At 32.8% G+C, this 18,865-nt stretch overlaps 1 protein-coding gene across 1 annotated transcript; it reads left to right on the top strand.

Annotated features, from left to right (window-relative positions):
- The first annotated feature begins 11,663 nt into the window (after positions 1 to 11,663).
- Positions 11,664 to 16,050, top strand: LOC127715099 (anhydro-N-acetylmuramic acid kinase-like). Its single transcript, XM_052221142.1, has 2 exons — positions 11,664 to 13,040; positions 14,037 to 16,050. Exons 1-2 carry the CDS (start codon positions 12,297 to 12,299, stop codon positions 14,496 to 14,498), a joined length of 1,206 nt encoding a protein of 401 aa, XP_052077102.1. The 5' UTR covers positions 11,664 to 12,296; the 3' UTR covers positions 14,499 to 16,050.
- Positions 16,051 to 18,865: the final 2,815 nt, after the last annotated feature.

Genomic DNA, 18,865 nt, shown 5'->3' with positions numbered 1-18,865 from the left:
CCAATCATTGTACTTGATAAACCCCAGCTGTGTATTTATGTAGTCTGATGATCATCTTTAATATGTTGATAATTTGTTTGTTTCAATTGTCTATGTGAAGAGTATAGAATACATCAGAGTAAACAAATGAATTCTTAGAAAGCACATCGTATTTTTTTCGATAATAAGTGAATATAACCAAGAAAATTAGTTCTACCATGGACATAATATCTTGACAATACTTCAATGTTTCTACATTGTTCATAAAGAAGGAACTGATATATGATTCCTTATCATGATATCTACTCATTACTTTTCATGCAGAAATCATTTATATATCTATAATGAGTTTTATTGCACATCAGTAATAATTTCCATGCAAGAACTGTACAGTTATATTTGTTTAAAAAATTACTCATAGGAAATTATGAGAAATTAACATTGTTTGACAAACGTTTGATTAATGCCAACATCATGATTTATAATTATGATATAGTAATGAAGTATTTTTAAGTGAAAGGGAACTACACATTGGCAAAAAATATATTAATTGGTTATAGGAATTATATTTGCTTAAATCAACAGATATCATTCCCCTAACAGGAGGCATTTCGCTTGCATTGCTTAGCTGATCAAGAGCTGATGAAATGTTTTAGTATATCCATTAGCGCCAGTATTTTGAGTTTTAACGGAGTAAACCATTTTGATACGAATATAATTTGAGATGTGTAAATAAAATTTATTACGAAGATGCCATTGTATGGTTGTATTTTATAACTTATCAATATAAAGTCCATTTGAGTTCTTATTATAAATCTCCAAAATAAATGATAAATGATTAATTGATTTAATGAATATTACCATGAAGTTGTGGTTTCGATGAATTTGAAACTTAGTACACATGTTCATTATCACGTCATCTTAAAAAAATGCATAATTTAGTTATTGACTTAGATTTCAGGTTCTATGATCAGGTCAAAGTTTTGGTTTAACGGTTAGTCACATCAGCTTGAAACTTAATGTTCATCATGATTGGGAAGTTTTGAAATATATGCAAAGAAAGGGCTTGGATTTAAATTTCGAAGTTTCAATGAACATGGAAATATGATAGTGCGATCTGGGAAACGTATTCTTGTTAAATTTATTTGAAATAATTTCTGAGATTTATAAAATTTCAATATAAGACCTTTGTTCGATATGTAATATTGAAACATTCAGGGACTACACATGGTGACAAAAACAAAGTTCGTCGATAAGGGAATGTAGAATGAAACCTATTTCCATTGTCTAGTCTGACATTATTGTGTGGTCTGTAGCCATAAGCAGAAATCTTCTAGAGATCCCACGTACACGTCAGCAACTTTAGCAAGTATCGTATTCCATTCAATGATTATTTTTGATTTCCTGTAGACATTGATGACCGTCTGTTGATATTGCTTGTGCCCACACGAGTTCTACTGTCGCAACATTTGAGTCGATGTAAATCAGCTCGTTATGTATTCGATGGAGCATATTTATATATATGCATAGCCTGTTATCATGGCACATTTTCTTTGTGTCCTAATTCAGCGCTTCTAGTATGTGATGTGTACTGATTATAGACGAACCTTGCTGCTCTCCTCTGAATTAGTTCAAGTGTCGCTAGATAATTTTTATTATACTCGAAGAGCAAAGATTTAAATGGTGTAGAAAGAATACATTATAAAAAGTTATAGAAACAAGAGTTTTTGCCTTGGCGTCTTGGTTTACTGGACATGGGTTGTATTTAATGCGAAGATCCCATGCTAGTTCATAAAGACTTTGCTATACATACATGTAGTTACATTTTAATAAGAGTTCGCTGATCGGAAACACAATCTAAGTCATTCCCGTGTTTTTCCAATTACAAAATTATGCGAATTATATGATTGACCTCAGCAGGTCTATACCAGTCTTCATTAGGACTCTTAACTGATATGATTAGAAAATCAATAACAAAACCATCTACATAAAACCAAGATCTAAACCACCGCCGCCTTATACAATCAATGCTTTAATAAGTCAGTGCCTATCCTGTGTGATATAACGTCGGACAAGAATCCAAACAGTATGCTTTATTAACACGATGACCTTACACTTTATCTTTTTCAACCTTGATTATCACAATGAGAAATGTGGCAGTATAACACTTGAAAATGAATTTAAAAAACAGTACCAAAACCAAAAGACTTAACAAAAACGAACTGAATTTAGAGTTAATTGTACTAAATAGATTTCTGAAACTGAAACCGAAAGGAAATACTTTAGAAAATACCAGATCCTGTCACAGATTAGAAAATTGAGATTCTAAAGAGACACTTAAAAGAACATTTTTTTCCAACTAGGGAAGGCAAGAGACACACATCTCAGAGGTTGATGCGTATATGGAATAGTATGAGAAACAGACACTTCACATTCTAAATACGAAAACGCAATGATGGGTCATGCTGTATACCAGCCACTGTTGCACAGCAGAATGGACTATTCAAATCTTATCCGACATTTTAATTGATACTCAGATATGAAAACAACCAGAAACTACAGGAGACGATAGACCTTCTTTGTAAAAAAACATAACAAAATCAGGCAAAATTCAGTATGAAATTCCACTATTAGAAAAACAACATAATCCAGCCGAAGATAAAGTTCAACAGGAATATAACTCTTTCTTAACAGCACACATTACTGTGGGAGAATATATAGAATGTAGTTAACCTTAATTTGAATATATTCTTAACTTCACTGAATAGAACTTCAGACACTATCTTTAGTATCAGCAATCAGTGAATTCTTGTCCCCAAGATCACAACCGCAAAGTTGTGAACACACAAAATCTTTTTTTTTTTTTGTGTGCTATGGTACTAACATTGAAGCCTTTTGATGGAGAACACGATAGAAAGCTTGATATTTATTGCCACTGTGGAAACATAGAAACCAATATTGGTGCAAGACTTTTAAAAAGGCTACAAAATAGTTAACGATGTGTAAAGATTTTTTTTAAGTAGCATGAACCAATCATTAAACGTCACCAGTGTCTGAGCAGAAAGTTGATGAACCAGGGTAATGTCAAAGAACGTCTCGTCCTTTTTCTAAAAAAGTTCATCGGAAGATACCAAGACCTTGTTGATAAATATTCCGTATCAACTTCACAAATAATACATAATGGTCTTGAAGTATAGATTCTAGGTATTGACGTTGTTTATCTTCGTGATTACGTGTTATAGTGTTCTTTTATTTGTCTTTTTACATTATTAACCTTGACTGTTTAGTTTATTTTTGGTAATATCCTTTTGGCGTGGCTCGGTACTTATACATCCCGCCATTGTGTTATTGTGCTATGGTCATTTTTTGTATTTCTGTCTTTCATTTTTGCTTATGTGCTTTGTTTATATGCCATTTTGTTTTTCTTTGTTGACATATTTCTTTGTTTTTATAGTGATTAAGATTATAACACAATGTTGACTGCTGTATCCCTATTTTTGACATTTTTACCTATTATGTCTGTTTGTTTTGTTCACACATTGTTGTCAATATAATGGAATTTTATGCGACTGTCATACAAGTGAGAAGTTTAGCTAGCTATGAAACCAGGTTTAATCCACCATTTTCTACATAAGGATATGCCTGTACCAAGTCAAGGAAAATGACAGTTGTTTTCCATTCGTTTGATGTGTTTGAGCTTTTGATTTTGCCATTTGATAAGGGACTTTCCGTTTTGAATTATCCTTAGAGTTCGGTATTTTTGTTATTTTACTAATTATCGTCCTTTTTTAACACTACACAACAAATGAAAATTAATCCATTAATTTTTCACTAACAAAAGTATTTCAGGATCTATGGTAGACAAGACCACGACAGATACAAAAAAAAAAAAAAAACACAGACCCTAACAACAAGTTGTCCTTCAATATGTCAAAAATAACAATAACAAACGCAAGACAAACTTTATTTAAATACCATGGATGATCTTAGAAAAAACTTGAGGCATGCATTTTCCTTAAGAGCACTAAAAATCTTGCGATGTGTCATTCGGAGATATTAAATACGAAGAGGGGGGACGGGTTTGAGGTTACGACAAACTAAACATATCCGAACTAATCCGAGACAAAGATATTCCATAACGGTCAATTAATTCTATGAAACATTCGAAGAGATGACTTATAATTTACCATAAAGAATATTTTGTCCAATAACTTCCTCGAAAACAGTAACATTCTATCAAGGCAACGCAATCCATGGAATATAGTATTTACTGCGAGAAAGTATCACCGGGGAAACTGGGTGACTTGTAGGGTTGTGTAACAAGAGCCTGACTGAATGGCCTCTTGTTACTGAAACTGTGTGATGCACCTGATCACACAACGAACGATTGCTGTGAATAGCAATGAGAACTTTGGCACTGAAACTCTGGTGAAAACTAACTGTTGAGACTCTGGAACTAGCGATGAATAAACCAATAATTCAGCATGGAATACTAATACTTTTATTTCAGATGGACTGTGTTCAGTGTAAAGTCCTAAGTCCAAATCTTGCTTATAAAAATTATAAACAAGTATTTATACACAATTGAATTGACAAGTATAGACATAACAAATAACAATTAATTTGAGTAATATTGTTCACTGACAAGGATTAAACATGTTAAACTATTTTTAGAACTTGAAGAATAAAGTTAATTTACTAATCTGATTATGATATTTAAAAACATATAATAATGAAAAAGGTTTAATGTCACTAATTAGCTTATAGAATAAAACATGTCACTCAATGTCCAAACTGAGAATTAAATTGCATATCAAAGCATGTTGATTTTAAGTCCTGGATATTAAATGTAAATAGAAACGAAAATATAAAATTAAATGAATTTTAAAACACATAGAAATAAAGTCTAAATTATCAAAATTGAGAATTTTATTATAAGTCCAAAATATTAAACTGAAGCTGCATTTTCCCTGGTCACATATGCCTCTCCTCCCAATTAAGTCCGTCCTCGGACTTAGCACTATCTAAATCGGCCTCCTCTGCGGTTGTTATAGTGTCTGTTGTTATAGTTGGGTCGCTGTTGGTTTTGGCTGGAAGACAACATGTAGTTTTCATGACGAAGGCTTTGAAGTTTTTCTGTCAGCTGTTTGATAGAATGTTCATGAAATTGCAATTTTGAATGAAGGTCTGATTTTTCTTTTTTCAATATTTGTATTTCGTCAGAAAATTCGGTTGAACGTAAATAGTATAGATCATGTACCATTTTAACAGTCTTGTCTTTTTCAATTACTTGCTCCTTTAGTTCCTGAATTTGATTCACATATTCCTGTACGTTAATACGCGAAACACTTTCTTCTTTCTGTTGACGAAGGTTTTCAAGTTCTTGCTTGAACTGATCTCTCTCGGATTCTAGAATCTGTTGGTTCTTTAGTTAAAGTTTTAAGTCCTCGATGCACTTTTGTTGTTCTAGATTTTTACGTCTTTCCTCTGATAATTTCAGCTTAACACCATTTAGTTCTGTTTTAAGCACATTTGCAATATCCAAATATTGAACGAAGGCTGAATTTCTCATACCATTGAACGGTAAGGCTCGAATGATATTTTTGCGCTCGATATAGCTGTTCATTCTAGCTGTATCACGCTCCTTTTGTTTTCTAGATTTCACATGAACTGGTGTACTTTTTCTGTCCTTTGTTACTTTTGAAAAACACTTACTAGAATAATGTCCGAACTTTCCACACAAATAGCATCTCTGATTGATTGAATTGCATAAATAGAATTTGTGAAATTTACCGCATCTTCCACATGCTGGACTAACCTGACTGGACATTCCATGGTCTCCATTGTGGTCGAAAGCTGTACTCCATCGCTGAATATTGTCTATGATACTTGTTTGGGGAACTCGCTTGGCTGCTTGAGGTCTCTGGATCGTGTGCTGAGCATAGAAGTCAGCACGCCGTCGTCCTCCACCAATCTGTCACCGGGGAAACTGGGTGACCTATAAGGTTGTGTAACAAGAGCCTGACTGAATGGCCTCTTGTTACTGAAACTGTGTGATGCACCTGATCACACAACAAACGATTGCTGTGAATAGCAATGAGAACTTTGGCACTGAAACTCTGGTGAAAACTAACTGTTGAGACTCTGGAACTAGCGATGAATAAACCAATAATTCAGCATGGAATACTAATACTTTTATTTCAGATGGACTGTGTTCAGTGTAAAGTCCTGAGTCCAAATCTTGCTTATAAAAATTATAAACAAGTATTAATACACAATTGAATTGACAAGTATAGACATAACAAATAACAATTAATTTGAGTAATATTGTTCACTGACAAGGATTAAACTATTTTTAGAACTTGAAGAATAAAGTTAATTTACTAATCTGATTATGATATTTAAAAACATATAATAATGAAAAAGGGTTAATGTCATTAATTAGCTAATAGAATAAAACATGTCACTCAATGTCCAAACTGAGAATTAAATTGCATATCAAAGCATGTTGATTTTAAGTCCTGGATATTAAATGTAAATAGAAACGAAAATATAAAATTAAATTGAATTTTAAAACACATAGAAATAAAGTCTAAATTATCAAAATTGAGAATTTTATATTAAAGTCCAAAATATTAAACTGAAGCTGCATTTTCCCTGGTCACAACAGTCCCGATGACATGCAGGTCCTGCTGGAACGCTACCAAAGTTCACAATGTTAATTTGAAAGTCTTCTTTTTTGTCATAACGTTTTGATCTCAGCCGATTCTACTACTGTTCAATTCTAAATATTAGTCAAGACATACAACTGACCTTATCTGTTTCTGTGGTATCCTTTATTAAGTGCACTGGAATCGATGGAAGCAACTACGGGTAACATAATAGAACTTAAACATTTCAATAACAGGACATCTTCTATATGTTAACATTTAGTTCACAATAATGCAAACTTCTTTTCACCTCTCTTGAGGAACATAAGGAATTTTGTATACATACATTTTTTTCTAAATAAAATATTGTTTATACTAAGAAGTCAATGAGAAAAGGTGCACATATTGTTCCTGTTGACGACACTTTGTTAATAACTTCCCATTCGACTTTGATCAACTTTCACAATTTATTCGACAAGAGTTACGGGAAAATGAAAATCTTCCAAACTACTTGTATCCAAAACCTATCCTGATACTTCCGTTTTAGTTTTCGTAGACCGCATTGTCTTAAATACTTCAGAGTTGAATTGTATTCTAAACCTGGCGTATCGCCAGCAGGTTCTTACAAAGATTGTGGAATCAAACAAAACCAGACTTGCAAACAAATGCTGCATAACCGGAGTTTTAACTACTAGTATTAAATTGGATAATTTGCATGCGTGTTGCAAATGTAAATGCAGTATCTAAAAACGTACACACATTGTTCCCGTTGACAACACTTTGTTAACTTTCCATTCGACTTTGATCTACTAACACGGGTTATCCAACAAAATTTGAGATAAAAAAAATCCTCCTTACTATCCAATATCTACCTGAGACTACCGTTTTAGGTTTCCGTAGACCCCGTTGTCGTAAAGACATCTTAAACAGATTAGAGTTGTTCTAAATCTTGCTTTTCGTCAGCAGGCTATTTCAAAAATTGTAAACTCAAACCAAATCAGACCTGCAAACTAAGCTGCATAACTGGAGTATTAACAACTAGTATTTCAATTGGACGATATGCATCATATTTTGCTATGTTAGTAACTTTTATTACCATTAATTATCACACGGCCTAGTCCAAAAAGGGATGAATCCCACAAGGTTTCGAATATGTAAAATATAAACAACAATAACAATGGGATGAATGAGGAGAGAAAATGTTACATTACATAAATACAGTAAATACGTGTATTCTATTGTCATTTTAATCTTTCTACAGATTTTCCTCATACCTTTTCTTATTTTGACAATACACAAATTTGTTACAGTACAAATTGGAATTCAGTAGGATCCTGAATCCTCCTAGTACAAATTGGAATTCCAATATCTACTAGTAGAAACAAAAATTCCGATTTATGCTAATAAAACTCCAGTACAAATCAGAATTCCTATAATAGAAAAAACAAAGGATATGGGGTATCCATCCATGACAAAAAAATCGGTACATGCACAGAAAAAACACATTGGTATATACAGACTAAATTTCTATAGTAGGATCAAAGATTTATATAGTAAGTCTTACTATATAAATCCTTGGTAGGATCCAGAATATCACTAGAACTGAAGTTAGTATAATTCTGGATTGTATCGGATTTATCTTTTATTTTTTATTTTTATCGATGGCCCTTGATAAGTAGGAAAACAAACTAAATGATAATAAAATAAATCTATCAATTCCTTATTGAAACAAATCTGGTAAAATACACTAATTTTCGTGATTTGAAAATATAGTTTATTTATAGTCACAATTGCTCCAGTGTTCCTGTCGAAGGTTTTCTGTGTGTACTGAAGTTCTTTCACCAATAACTTGTTTCGTCACTCCATTTGACATCAGGCTGTTAATACTGAAATAGAATATTTGTTTTCAAAAATACAATTAATTATTTATATAATACTCATCTGGTACTTGATAATTTTATTTCTCTTACATTAGGTGTTATTGTACACGTTAATGTATACATACATCTTTGGCTTTCAAAAATTTAGGTTAAAGTGTTTCTGACGAAGGAAAATCCAGAAAAGCGCATCGGACGCACGAAATGTATGATATATATTTCATTTTCAACACACGTTTTTTTTACAATCTAAAACTTTTATGTTATGTATTATTTGCCTATGCGTGCTGACAGTAGCGTTAAAAAATGTAATCTTCATTTATCAATATTTGAATAAACATTTCATTTTATTATTTAGCAGATTTGGTGATGTGAAGTCAGCAGCCGGTTCGTTATTCGATATTCAATATCCAACCGGCTGCTAGCAGTCGGTTCGATATTCAAATTGCTAAGTTGATAATAATAAAAATCTAAATATTAGATAACAACTAAAACATGATAGTCATAGATAAAAAGAGTAAAAAGATATCTAGGAAATCGTTTTATGACCCCTTCAAGCTGTCGTAAATTTCCGTTGTCCAATATAAACCCTTATGAAAATTGCACATTTGTCTTAATGAAATATAGATTTTTATCAATAAAATGCAACCAGAGATATACTTTTTACTTGATAATTCTAGAAACAAAAACAAACGATCACTTTGGTAGCATTAGTTAAAAATAGAAATAGAAATATTTACGGAAAGCCATATGCATAATATAGTGAAGATTGAGAGATCAGGAAGGTCTAGCCAACGCTCTGTGCCCTTTCACCTGATTTTTTGACGATTTTATTTGAAAAGTGACACTTTAAGCCCTCCGTACATATCGAAGATGACATTTTTCTGGGAAATCCTTTTACTAAAATCTGTTTATATACAAAGTCTACAATAGTATTCAATTTTGTGGATAGTGAAAGACCAGGGGGGTCTCACTGTTTTTGAGCGGTCTCCGGTAGGTTTCACTATAAATTTTGAATATCAAACTGGCACTTTGAGCCCTACATAAACTCAGAAGACGAAAAGTTTACCCAAATTCCTTTTGATGTCAATTATATCTATATATTAACTAACTATATGCATAATATAATGAAGATTGAGAGATCAGGAAGATCTAGCCAACCCCTCGTTACTGGATATAGCTGAATATTTAGTCATTCGAAAATATCTTTTTTTTTTTTTTTTTTCCATAGTTGTTTCTATCTATATTTTTTAAATCGTTTCTTTTTGTTTCTTTAAATATCATCTTTTAAATGTTCATTCTTGATTATATTCTATTGATAAAAATCTAAAGGTCATAAAGAGAAATATTCGATTTACACAAGGGTTTATATTCGAGGACAACAAAAAAAAAAGATTTCCTTTATCTCTTAATTTTTACAACTATTAACTAAAAACTATCATGCTGAATGTTATCGAATGTTTATTTTTTTTTACTATATTCAACTTAGAAAATTTGAATATCGAACCGACTGCTAGTAGTTGGTTGGATATTGAATATCGAATAACGAATAACGAACCGGCTGCTAACTTCACATACATATTAAACAGTTCGTTTCAGATCATTTGATTGATCTTTTTTTGCTTGCATTCCCAGTAGCAAGATTTCATCCATATTCAGGACGAGAAACAAGGCTAGCAAAAACCATCAGCGCTGTCGCATCTGAGTCATATCGGCCACCCATTTATTCCGACACTGATTACCCCGTACGCCATTATCCCGTTATCCACAATTACACGTCAATCCAGGTTTATAACTGAATACTAGTATTCGGATTTCAAAATTGAGGAAATGAATTGGGAAATGTTGATTATTAATCAAAATATTAAAAAATCGTAGTATCGACTTCATCTTCAGTGGTAATCAAAGTTGCACATTGATTTGACCTTGAGATTAGCAAAGTTGTACCTCAGTTGATTTGTCCTTGAGATGAACTGTCATATACTTTCAAGAGTTGTTCAGGATATTAGTCGCACCACTCCAAAACAACCCGTTCGTGTGCTCACCGATTTTTCTTCAAGAGTAAAGAGTTATTATACGATTTTAAAATTATATGTCCTAATAAAAATGTCACAAATAACATATTTCTTGGTCATTGTAGTCCTTGTCATAAACAGTACAATTGCTAGTATACTGTTGTACAAGTATATTGTTGGCGATAAATCATTTTTACTGGAATAATATTTTTTGCAAATTTTCTATGGACATTGAGCAAGATTGCGTCTTCAAGCACGGTTATGACGTTGCTAATTATGTGTAATGTACTCCAAAGAACAACTGCTAATATTAGTCAAGGACAACATGATTTCTATATCAGTAGATTAAGATTTTTCATGATATTTGTTTTTTCATTAACTTTAACGTGTGTTTTTGTTATTTATTATACCGGTATTATAAAGATAAATGCTTTAAATTTCTTGATTTTTTTTTAATTATTATTCCACTAAACGAGATTAAAAGGGGAAGAGCTGTTAGTGCAGCAAATGAAAAAAAAAACCCACAAGATTATTTGCAACATATTTTCACGTACCCTGTCCCAAGTCAAGAACATCGTCAATAATGATATCTTTATGGGTTTTTTTTGTGTTTTATAAGTGTTGATGGCAGATCTTGGAATGCCTCCGTTAAAGTATTACTAACTTTTGAACATTAGTACCGTTTATGTTATTGTAAAGATCTTGTTTTTAAATTGATTGCTATCTCATAATTTGACGGTTTACCAACAACTCGTTTGTATATTTACAGAGAACAATGCAAAAAATGTAACTTTTTTTTATTAAAAAATAAAGAAGAAAAAATATGTGTTTCACAATTTTACAAGTAAAGGTATGTACACATTTTTAATACAGAATTCCTGTTTTGCGTAGATGATAATCATAACACTAAATTCAAGGCCTTGTAAAGTGGTGGCTATATACATAAAGGAGGTATCCTTGTAAGAGTAGTTATGAACACGAATGCAGTGTTTTCGCATTGCATGTTAATAACAAACAAACAAGACTCATATGTACACATTTTAATACAGAATTCCTGTTTTGCGTAGATGATAATCATAACACTAAATTCAAGGCCTTGTAAAGTGGTGGCTATATACATAAAGGAGGTATCCTTGTAAGAGTAGTTATGAACACGAATGCAGTGTTTTCGCATTGCATGTTAATAACAAACAAACAAGACTCATTTGTGCATTGAAGTAACATAATATATATATCAATTTTGTAATACATAATTTTGTAAATCAATTGAAATAGTGAAAAGAAGAAATGAAACATTTTCGTAACGATTTTTCTATTTTGAAGGCGAGTAGCTAGATAGCATTCATAATTCAGAGTGTGACAAATATCATATTCTGCAATTGTAAGCACTATGCGACCACTCTTTCCAAGGATTATCGTATTTCAAATAGCCAAGGACGAAGATGATTAATTCAACAGTTTTTTGGGGTGAAGGTTGAATATCTAGAAAAATTACCGTCGTTAAAAAAAGTGTTTTGTCAGCTGGGGAACAATATTGATTCATAAAAGTTATTTTTTAACAGTGCAGTTGTACAGTACATGTGGATAGATGTTTACCTGAGAGATGAGGGATAAACTGTAATCATTAGATAAGAAAATTAATAGAGCACAAGTTGTTTACATTTAGTCAGGAAGGTGATAACACACAAGAAACAGATTGACGTTTCTATTTCCGATGAATGAAACAAACTGAGATAAATTAATTAAGTTTTAATCGTCGTGAAATCTTTTAAAATATGGCATCATTTTCCGGAATAGGTTGTACATCAGGACCTTCTTTGGATGGTTTGGACTTATGTCACGTCGAATTTACAGGTGACGTGCAAACGGACATATGGGGATACAGAATAATGAAAGCCACAACTATTCCATACACCCCGGAATGGCAAGGTTTACTTCGAACAGCATGCCAGCTTAGCGGGGAGCAGCTTATTCGGCTTCACGTGGAGTATGGACATTTTGTAGGACAAACGATTGACGAATTCATTCAAACTGAAGGAATTAGCAATTTGGATTTTGTAGCGGCTCATGGGCATACTGTTTTCCATCAGCCAAATTTGGGATATACATTCCAGCTCGGAGATGGGGAGACAACTGCTGTGCATTTGAAATATCCGTTTGTATGTAACTTTGGTAATAAAGATGTTGCACTTGGCGGTCAAGGCGCCCCGCTAGTTCCTAACGGAGAAAAATTTCTATTCAGTCACAAAGATATATGCATTAATTTGAGTGGGATAGCTAACATTGGTCTTAGAGGACTTCAAGGGTATGATGTATGTCCATGTAATTATGTTTCAAACATGCTGGCTAATCTACACGACTCTAAACTGGAGTATGACCCAGAAGGCGACATAGCACGGACTGGGAAAGTAATAGACGATGTCTTATGTCAGTTAGAAGGGCTAGACTACTACAAACAACTCCCACCAAAGTCAATGGAATCGGAAAAGATTGAAAATAGTGTGCTTCCATTACTTGATGTAAGTTTAAGCTCAACTAATTACTTTTCATTACTTTTTCCTAGTTATTGTATTTATTGTTGTTGATTCATCCAAAACATGTGCAATGACATTGACCTATTTTAACCTACAGTCCAATGCCCTTATATATCACACTTTCAACTTGAAAAATCAATGTTTCAAAATATTTATACTGTAATCTAAACTACAAAAGTATGTCATGAAAATCCTGTTTGTTGCTAATTTGTGTGTAGCAATGTATCAAAAATGAATATGTAGAATATTTTAAATGGTGTATTTTTGTCCTTTTTAATACCGGTTGAATTAATTTTGTAAACAACTTCAAACCTTTAAGTTCAAGTGTACGGATTAGATATTATTTCTGTGTACGTGGTCAAAAGAATGAAGTACATTTGTACGTTGTATACGTTGTATCTATAAACAGTAAGGTTTTGTCTAATGAATGTATATTTGAGTCACCTAATTTAACATCATTGTAACCAAAAACTGCTCTTTTTATTTAGATAACGGGAATTATTTACTTGGACATTTTAGATCATTTTGAGAAAGTTTTAAAAGATGACTACGGAAGAACTAAATCCCACAACTGAATGCCACATTAGAAACAGAACACTGAAAAAAAATGATCAGATTGGCTTAAACGAATTATCACCCTATATTCTATTTACAGCAGCAATGACCTTGCTGATAAGTTGGCATATACTTAGGGAAAATATATAATTTTGAACACCACAAGTCACAAATGATTATGATAAAGTTTAAAATTATTTTAAACTTGAACCGGCAGTTTTAATGAAGATGACAAAAATAATGGACGACGAACGCAAAGTGATGCAATAACCTACAATGGTCCTGGTGCCTGGCAATGGCCGCTTATTTGACAAGGAATTACATAATGGGAATCAATTACTCAATAAGAATTAGTTTATACTATGCGTTAATAACCCATCATATATTTTAGACGGAAAATAATAACGGTTGAATTTTATTTTCCAGACTGGTAAATACCAAATTCCTGATCTATTAAGAGCATTTGCTGAACACGTTGCAAACAGGTTGGCAGATGCCTGCAAGGATGGACGAAACATGTTGAATGCGGGAAATGTGTCCAAGCAAAATAGCGTAATTAAAATTCTGGTTTCTGGAGGTGGATCTTTTAATACACATTTGATTAAGTTATTTAAATCTAAGTTACTGAATGAGGGGTTTGACATTGAGATCGCTGACAGTGACACAATTGTGTTTAAAGAAGCGTTGATATTCGCTTTTCTCGGACTTCGTTGTTTGTTGAATCAAGAAAACATTATGGCATCTGTTACGGGAAGTAGGTTTGATTCAATATCCGGTAGCATTCACCGTCCAGTTCATTCAAGTAGTTCCGTTACGAGAATAATTCGATTTTTGATGGAGAAAAACAAACAACGCACAGATTCATCATCATCACTTTGCTCAAGCTAAAAATGTTTGGGAAAAAAGGGGCATCTGGTACCGAGGACGGATTATTGATACGAACTACTGCAAAGATATTAACCGACATTCAAACTGTTTACTCTTATATACAAAGCATATTCTAGCAAAGGTATCTCTCTTGGTTTTACTTGCCAAAACGACTGTAAAAAATATTTAAAATTTATTGTTATATATTATAAAAGCATTGAACTATTCGAAACGTTTGAAAATGCAGAATGTTTAAAGCATAGTTTACTTGGAAGAACATTATTGAAATACAGGAATTGTGTACTTTTCATAAACGATTAAACAAGAGAGAAGATATCAAGGGGATCATTCGGAAAAAATAGTCAAATAAAAAAGACAATACCATGGCAACAAGTAAAACGACGAAAGGATAAACATATTGAATAATAACAAATATTACATAGAAAGCTAAATACTGAGCAACACGAATCCCACCAAAAACATTGGTGACTCAGGTGCTCCGGAAGGATAACAGTTCCTGCTTCACTACTGACACTCGTCGTGTTAGAAAATAAGTAAGAAAACATGTATTTCGATTTGTAAGTAACAGTTATGGTGAGCTCTTTATCTGGTTATTACAACAAAATACAGACAATATCCTGCATAACTAAACAGACATGCAAATAGAGACAGCTTGCATTACTACGAAATTTAAATTGCAATGCAAGCTTGTCAGGAAACATAAACATACTTTAATTTACTGCATGTAGAGCGACAGCAGTCAGAAACAATCTAGGACTGAACAAGATGTTTTCAGTCTTCAACAGTTTCACAATAAAATGGTCTAATAAAATGTTCAAATAAGACCTTTGAAAATAGTGGAATTAATTACTTTTGGAGTGTCAAAAATTCGTTGGAAGTACTTGATAAGTTGCATGCTCATATTGATGATTTCTAATTTGTTCAACGTTTTGATTTTCCTACCTATATACCACTTTGCCTCATAATCTCATTAAGAAAAAATTCACATACCTAATTCAATGGGCATTTAAAAAGTCAGAATGCGAATATATATCTTCAAACTCTTTTGGGTCTTTTTTTAGTAACAACAAACAATAGATCTATGTCAATTGGCCCTGCTTTGATACGATAACTGCACTTTTGGGATATACATTCCAGCTCGGAGATGGGGAGACAACTGCTGTGCATTTGAAATATCCGTTTGTATGTAACTTTGGTAATAAAGATGTTGCACTTGGCGGTCAAGGCGCCCCGCTAGTTCCTAACGGAGAAAAATTTCTATTCAGTCACAAAGATATATGCATTAACTGAATTTTTACCGATCGAAACAACATCTGATACAAAAATTTAATAACACTTTAAGATATTTGGATGATATATTGGCTCTCAATAATGACGACTTCAGTATGTACACTAAAGAGATTTATCCTGCTGAACTGACTTTAAATAAAGCTGATACTAACAATGAACACTGCTCTTTCCTGGATCTTGATATCTATATCTTTAACGGGAAGCTTAAGGATGTACACCTCTGAGGAGCCATAAATTTCTAGAATTAAACTTTTTTTCTCAACCTGAATTTTGGGTTTATATGACTGTAAAAAAGTAATTGGTGAAGAAAAAATCATAGGTGGTGCACTTCTTTTTTTTTGCTACGGCCATTTTACAAATGTAAAGTACTCAATTTTGTGATTTTCTCATTTTTCATCAATTTTTACCCATTTTTGGGCTATTATCATAAAAAACATCACAGTTTCACAAACTTTTTTTCATACTTTCACTAAAGAAGATGTGGACCAATCTGAATAAATTTAACTCAAAAAAACTATAGGTAGGTGTAAATATAAAAAAGTTTTATACAATTTTATTGCTTTTTCGTGTCAAATTTCCTATGCTGTCAATTTAGGATTTTTCTCTTTTTTTTAGAACAAAAAGCATATTATTTCAACTTCTTTGTTATAAATGATTGAAAAAAGTACATATCTAAGAAATTTGAAAAGGAAACATTGATATGGGATGTACATGTTTCTTATACCCCTCACCTATTTTCTCGACATTTTGGCTGAAAAGACTGACTTGATTGGTTATAAAATTTGAAAATTTTATTACTCAAAAACTACTTATTGTATATACACAATTTTTTCACAGAGTTAAGTTTGATTATAATAGTTTTTAAATTCATTGATATTTTCCACTTGTATCACGTGTTTTTGAAATAATTCCAGAACGAGATTGAAACGAGATTGAAACGTCAGAAGAATACATAATACCAAAATTTACGATAAAAGAGATGATTTTTCATTTCCTAGGGTATTGTTAATTATCCATTTTTAGATGGTGACGTTCCCTTGGCACCATCTTATGTTGTTTGTATATCTATGTTTCTTCTGTTACATATTCGAACATCGGACTCTGACTTCGTTTAAACTGGATTTTACTGTGCGTATTGTTGTGTGTTTGTTTATTCCACATTGGCTAGAGGTATAGGGGGAGGTTTGAAATCTCACAAAACATGTTTAACCCCGCCGCATTTTTGCGCCTGTCCCAAGTCAGGAACCTCTGTCCTTTGTTAGTCTTGTATGTTGGTTTTTTTTGTTCATTTATATGTTTCGGAGTTTAGTGTGACGTCCATTTTCGCTGAACTAGTATACATTATTGTTTAGGGGCCAGCTGAAGCCCACCTCCGGGTGCAGGATTTTCTTCCTGTGTTGAAGACCCATTGGTGGCCTTGGCCTGTTTTCTGCTCTTTGGTCGGGTTGTTGTCTCTTTGACGCATTCCCCGTTTCAATTCTGAATTTTAAATATATATACCGTTAGTTTTCTCAATTGAATTGTTTCATATTTTTCATGTCGGGACATTTTATAGCCGACAGCCGACTGTACGGTATGAGTTTTTCTCAATGTTGAAGGCCGTACGGTTGCTTATAATTGCTTACATCCACTTCATTTGAACTTTGGTGGATAGCTGTCTCATTGGCAATCATACCACAACTCCTTATTTTATTTGAATATATATATATGTACAGTTGTGAATACTACTGAACCGACATCCTGTCGATGCTGTTTACTTATATTTTTGCATTGAACAATGTCATGACTGTCGCAGACTGTTTATGACGTCTACGCTAAATCTGTTGGATGTGTACTTATTGATAGTTTGTCTGGGAGAACATGATCTATTTATTTGACTGCTCCGGTTTAGGGGAGGGTTAAGCGCTAACAAACATGTTTAACTCCGCCACAATCTTATGAGCCTGTCCCAAGTCAGGAGCCTGTATTTCAGTGGTTGTCGTTGGTTCATGTCTATATTATTTGTCTTTTTTTTTGTCCCCCGCGAAACGCGTGCGGGACACATAGAAATACCGGGCGTCCGTCCGTCTGTGCGTCTGTGCGTCTGTCCGTCCGGTCTTGTTAGCGCTCTCAAGTGTACAATTCTTGCCAGAAATTTATGAAACTGATATCATAGGATAATATCAGCAATGTCGCGGACAAGTTGGAAAATCAGTGCCGATCAATTATTTTTCAAAGAGTTATGCCCCTTGAAATATTAATTAAATGGAACATTGCAATTTAAGCGCTTTCCGAGTACAATTTTTGCCAGATTTATATCAAATTTATATCAAAGGTTTATATTAGCATGGACAACTTTCGGATATCAGTACCGATCAAATATTTTTTAAAAGAGTTGTGCCCCTTGTTTGCTCTCAACCCTCCTTTTCTCAAGATATTTATAAAAATTTCAAAGAACAAAAAAAAAATTTTTTTTAGGTATTGCCCTTGGACAGTTAAAATATGTGCAACATTGGAACTCTGTTTTTTTTTTTATTGTGAACTGAATTGTTACAAGTTATGTCGTTAGTTTTCTCGTTTGAATTGTTCAATGTCATGACCTTTTATAGCTGACTATAATGCAGAAAATAAATTAGTATAGTGGACAAAGCACGTTATATTGTACCATAAGCACACACAAGCATCACTTTAAGCAATTTAAAGATCACAGCACATTTAAACGCCACAAAAGCACAGAAAAGCATAAAATAAATTTGTATTATTACCAAAGCACGTTAAATTGTCACATAAGCACTCAAAAGCATCAAATAAAAGAGTTTATGGACCAAAGCACATTTTAACTAACAAAAGCACATTAAAGCATAAAATCAATTAGTATATGAGCAAAAGCACATCAAAATGGCATATAAGCACACACAGTCAAGCTTAAAATAAAACAGTATATGGAGCCAGTTACATTTTGTAAACGTGATTTCAGCATATCAATTAAATTAAGAAGAACAAATTGTGAGCCAAGGCTCCGTGTTGAAGGCCGTACTTTGACCTATAATGGTTTACTTTTACAACTTGTGACTTGGATGGAGAGTTGTCTCATTAGC

Source organism: Mytilus californianus, unplaced genomic scaffold, assembly GCF_021869535.1.
Source record: "Mytilus californianus isolate M0D057914Y unplaced genomic scaffold, xbMytCali1.0.p SCAF_9, whole genome shotgun sequence".
In the NCBI taxonomy this organism is placed as follows: Eukaryota; Metazoa; Mollusca; class Bivalvia; order Mytilida; family Mytilidae; genus Mytilus; species Mytilus californianus.
Note: the sequence above shows the minus strand (reverse complement) of the source record. Positions and strands in the feature narration are given on the sequence as shown.

Coding starts and splice junctions, on each gene's coding strand:
- LOC127715099 (XM_052221142.1), top strand. CDS start 12,297: ATGGCATCATTTTCCGGAATAGGTTGTACATCAGGACCTTCTTTGGAT. Junction 13,041..14,036: donor GTGTGCTTCCATTACTTGAT/GTAAGTTTAAGC, acceptor TTTATTTTCCAG/ACTGGTAAATACCAAATTCC.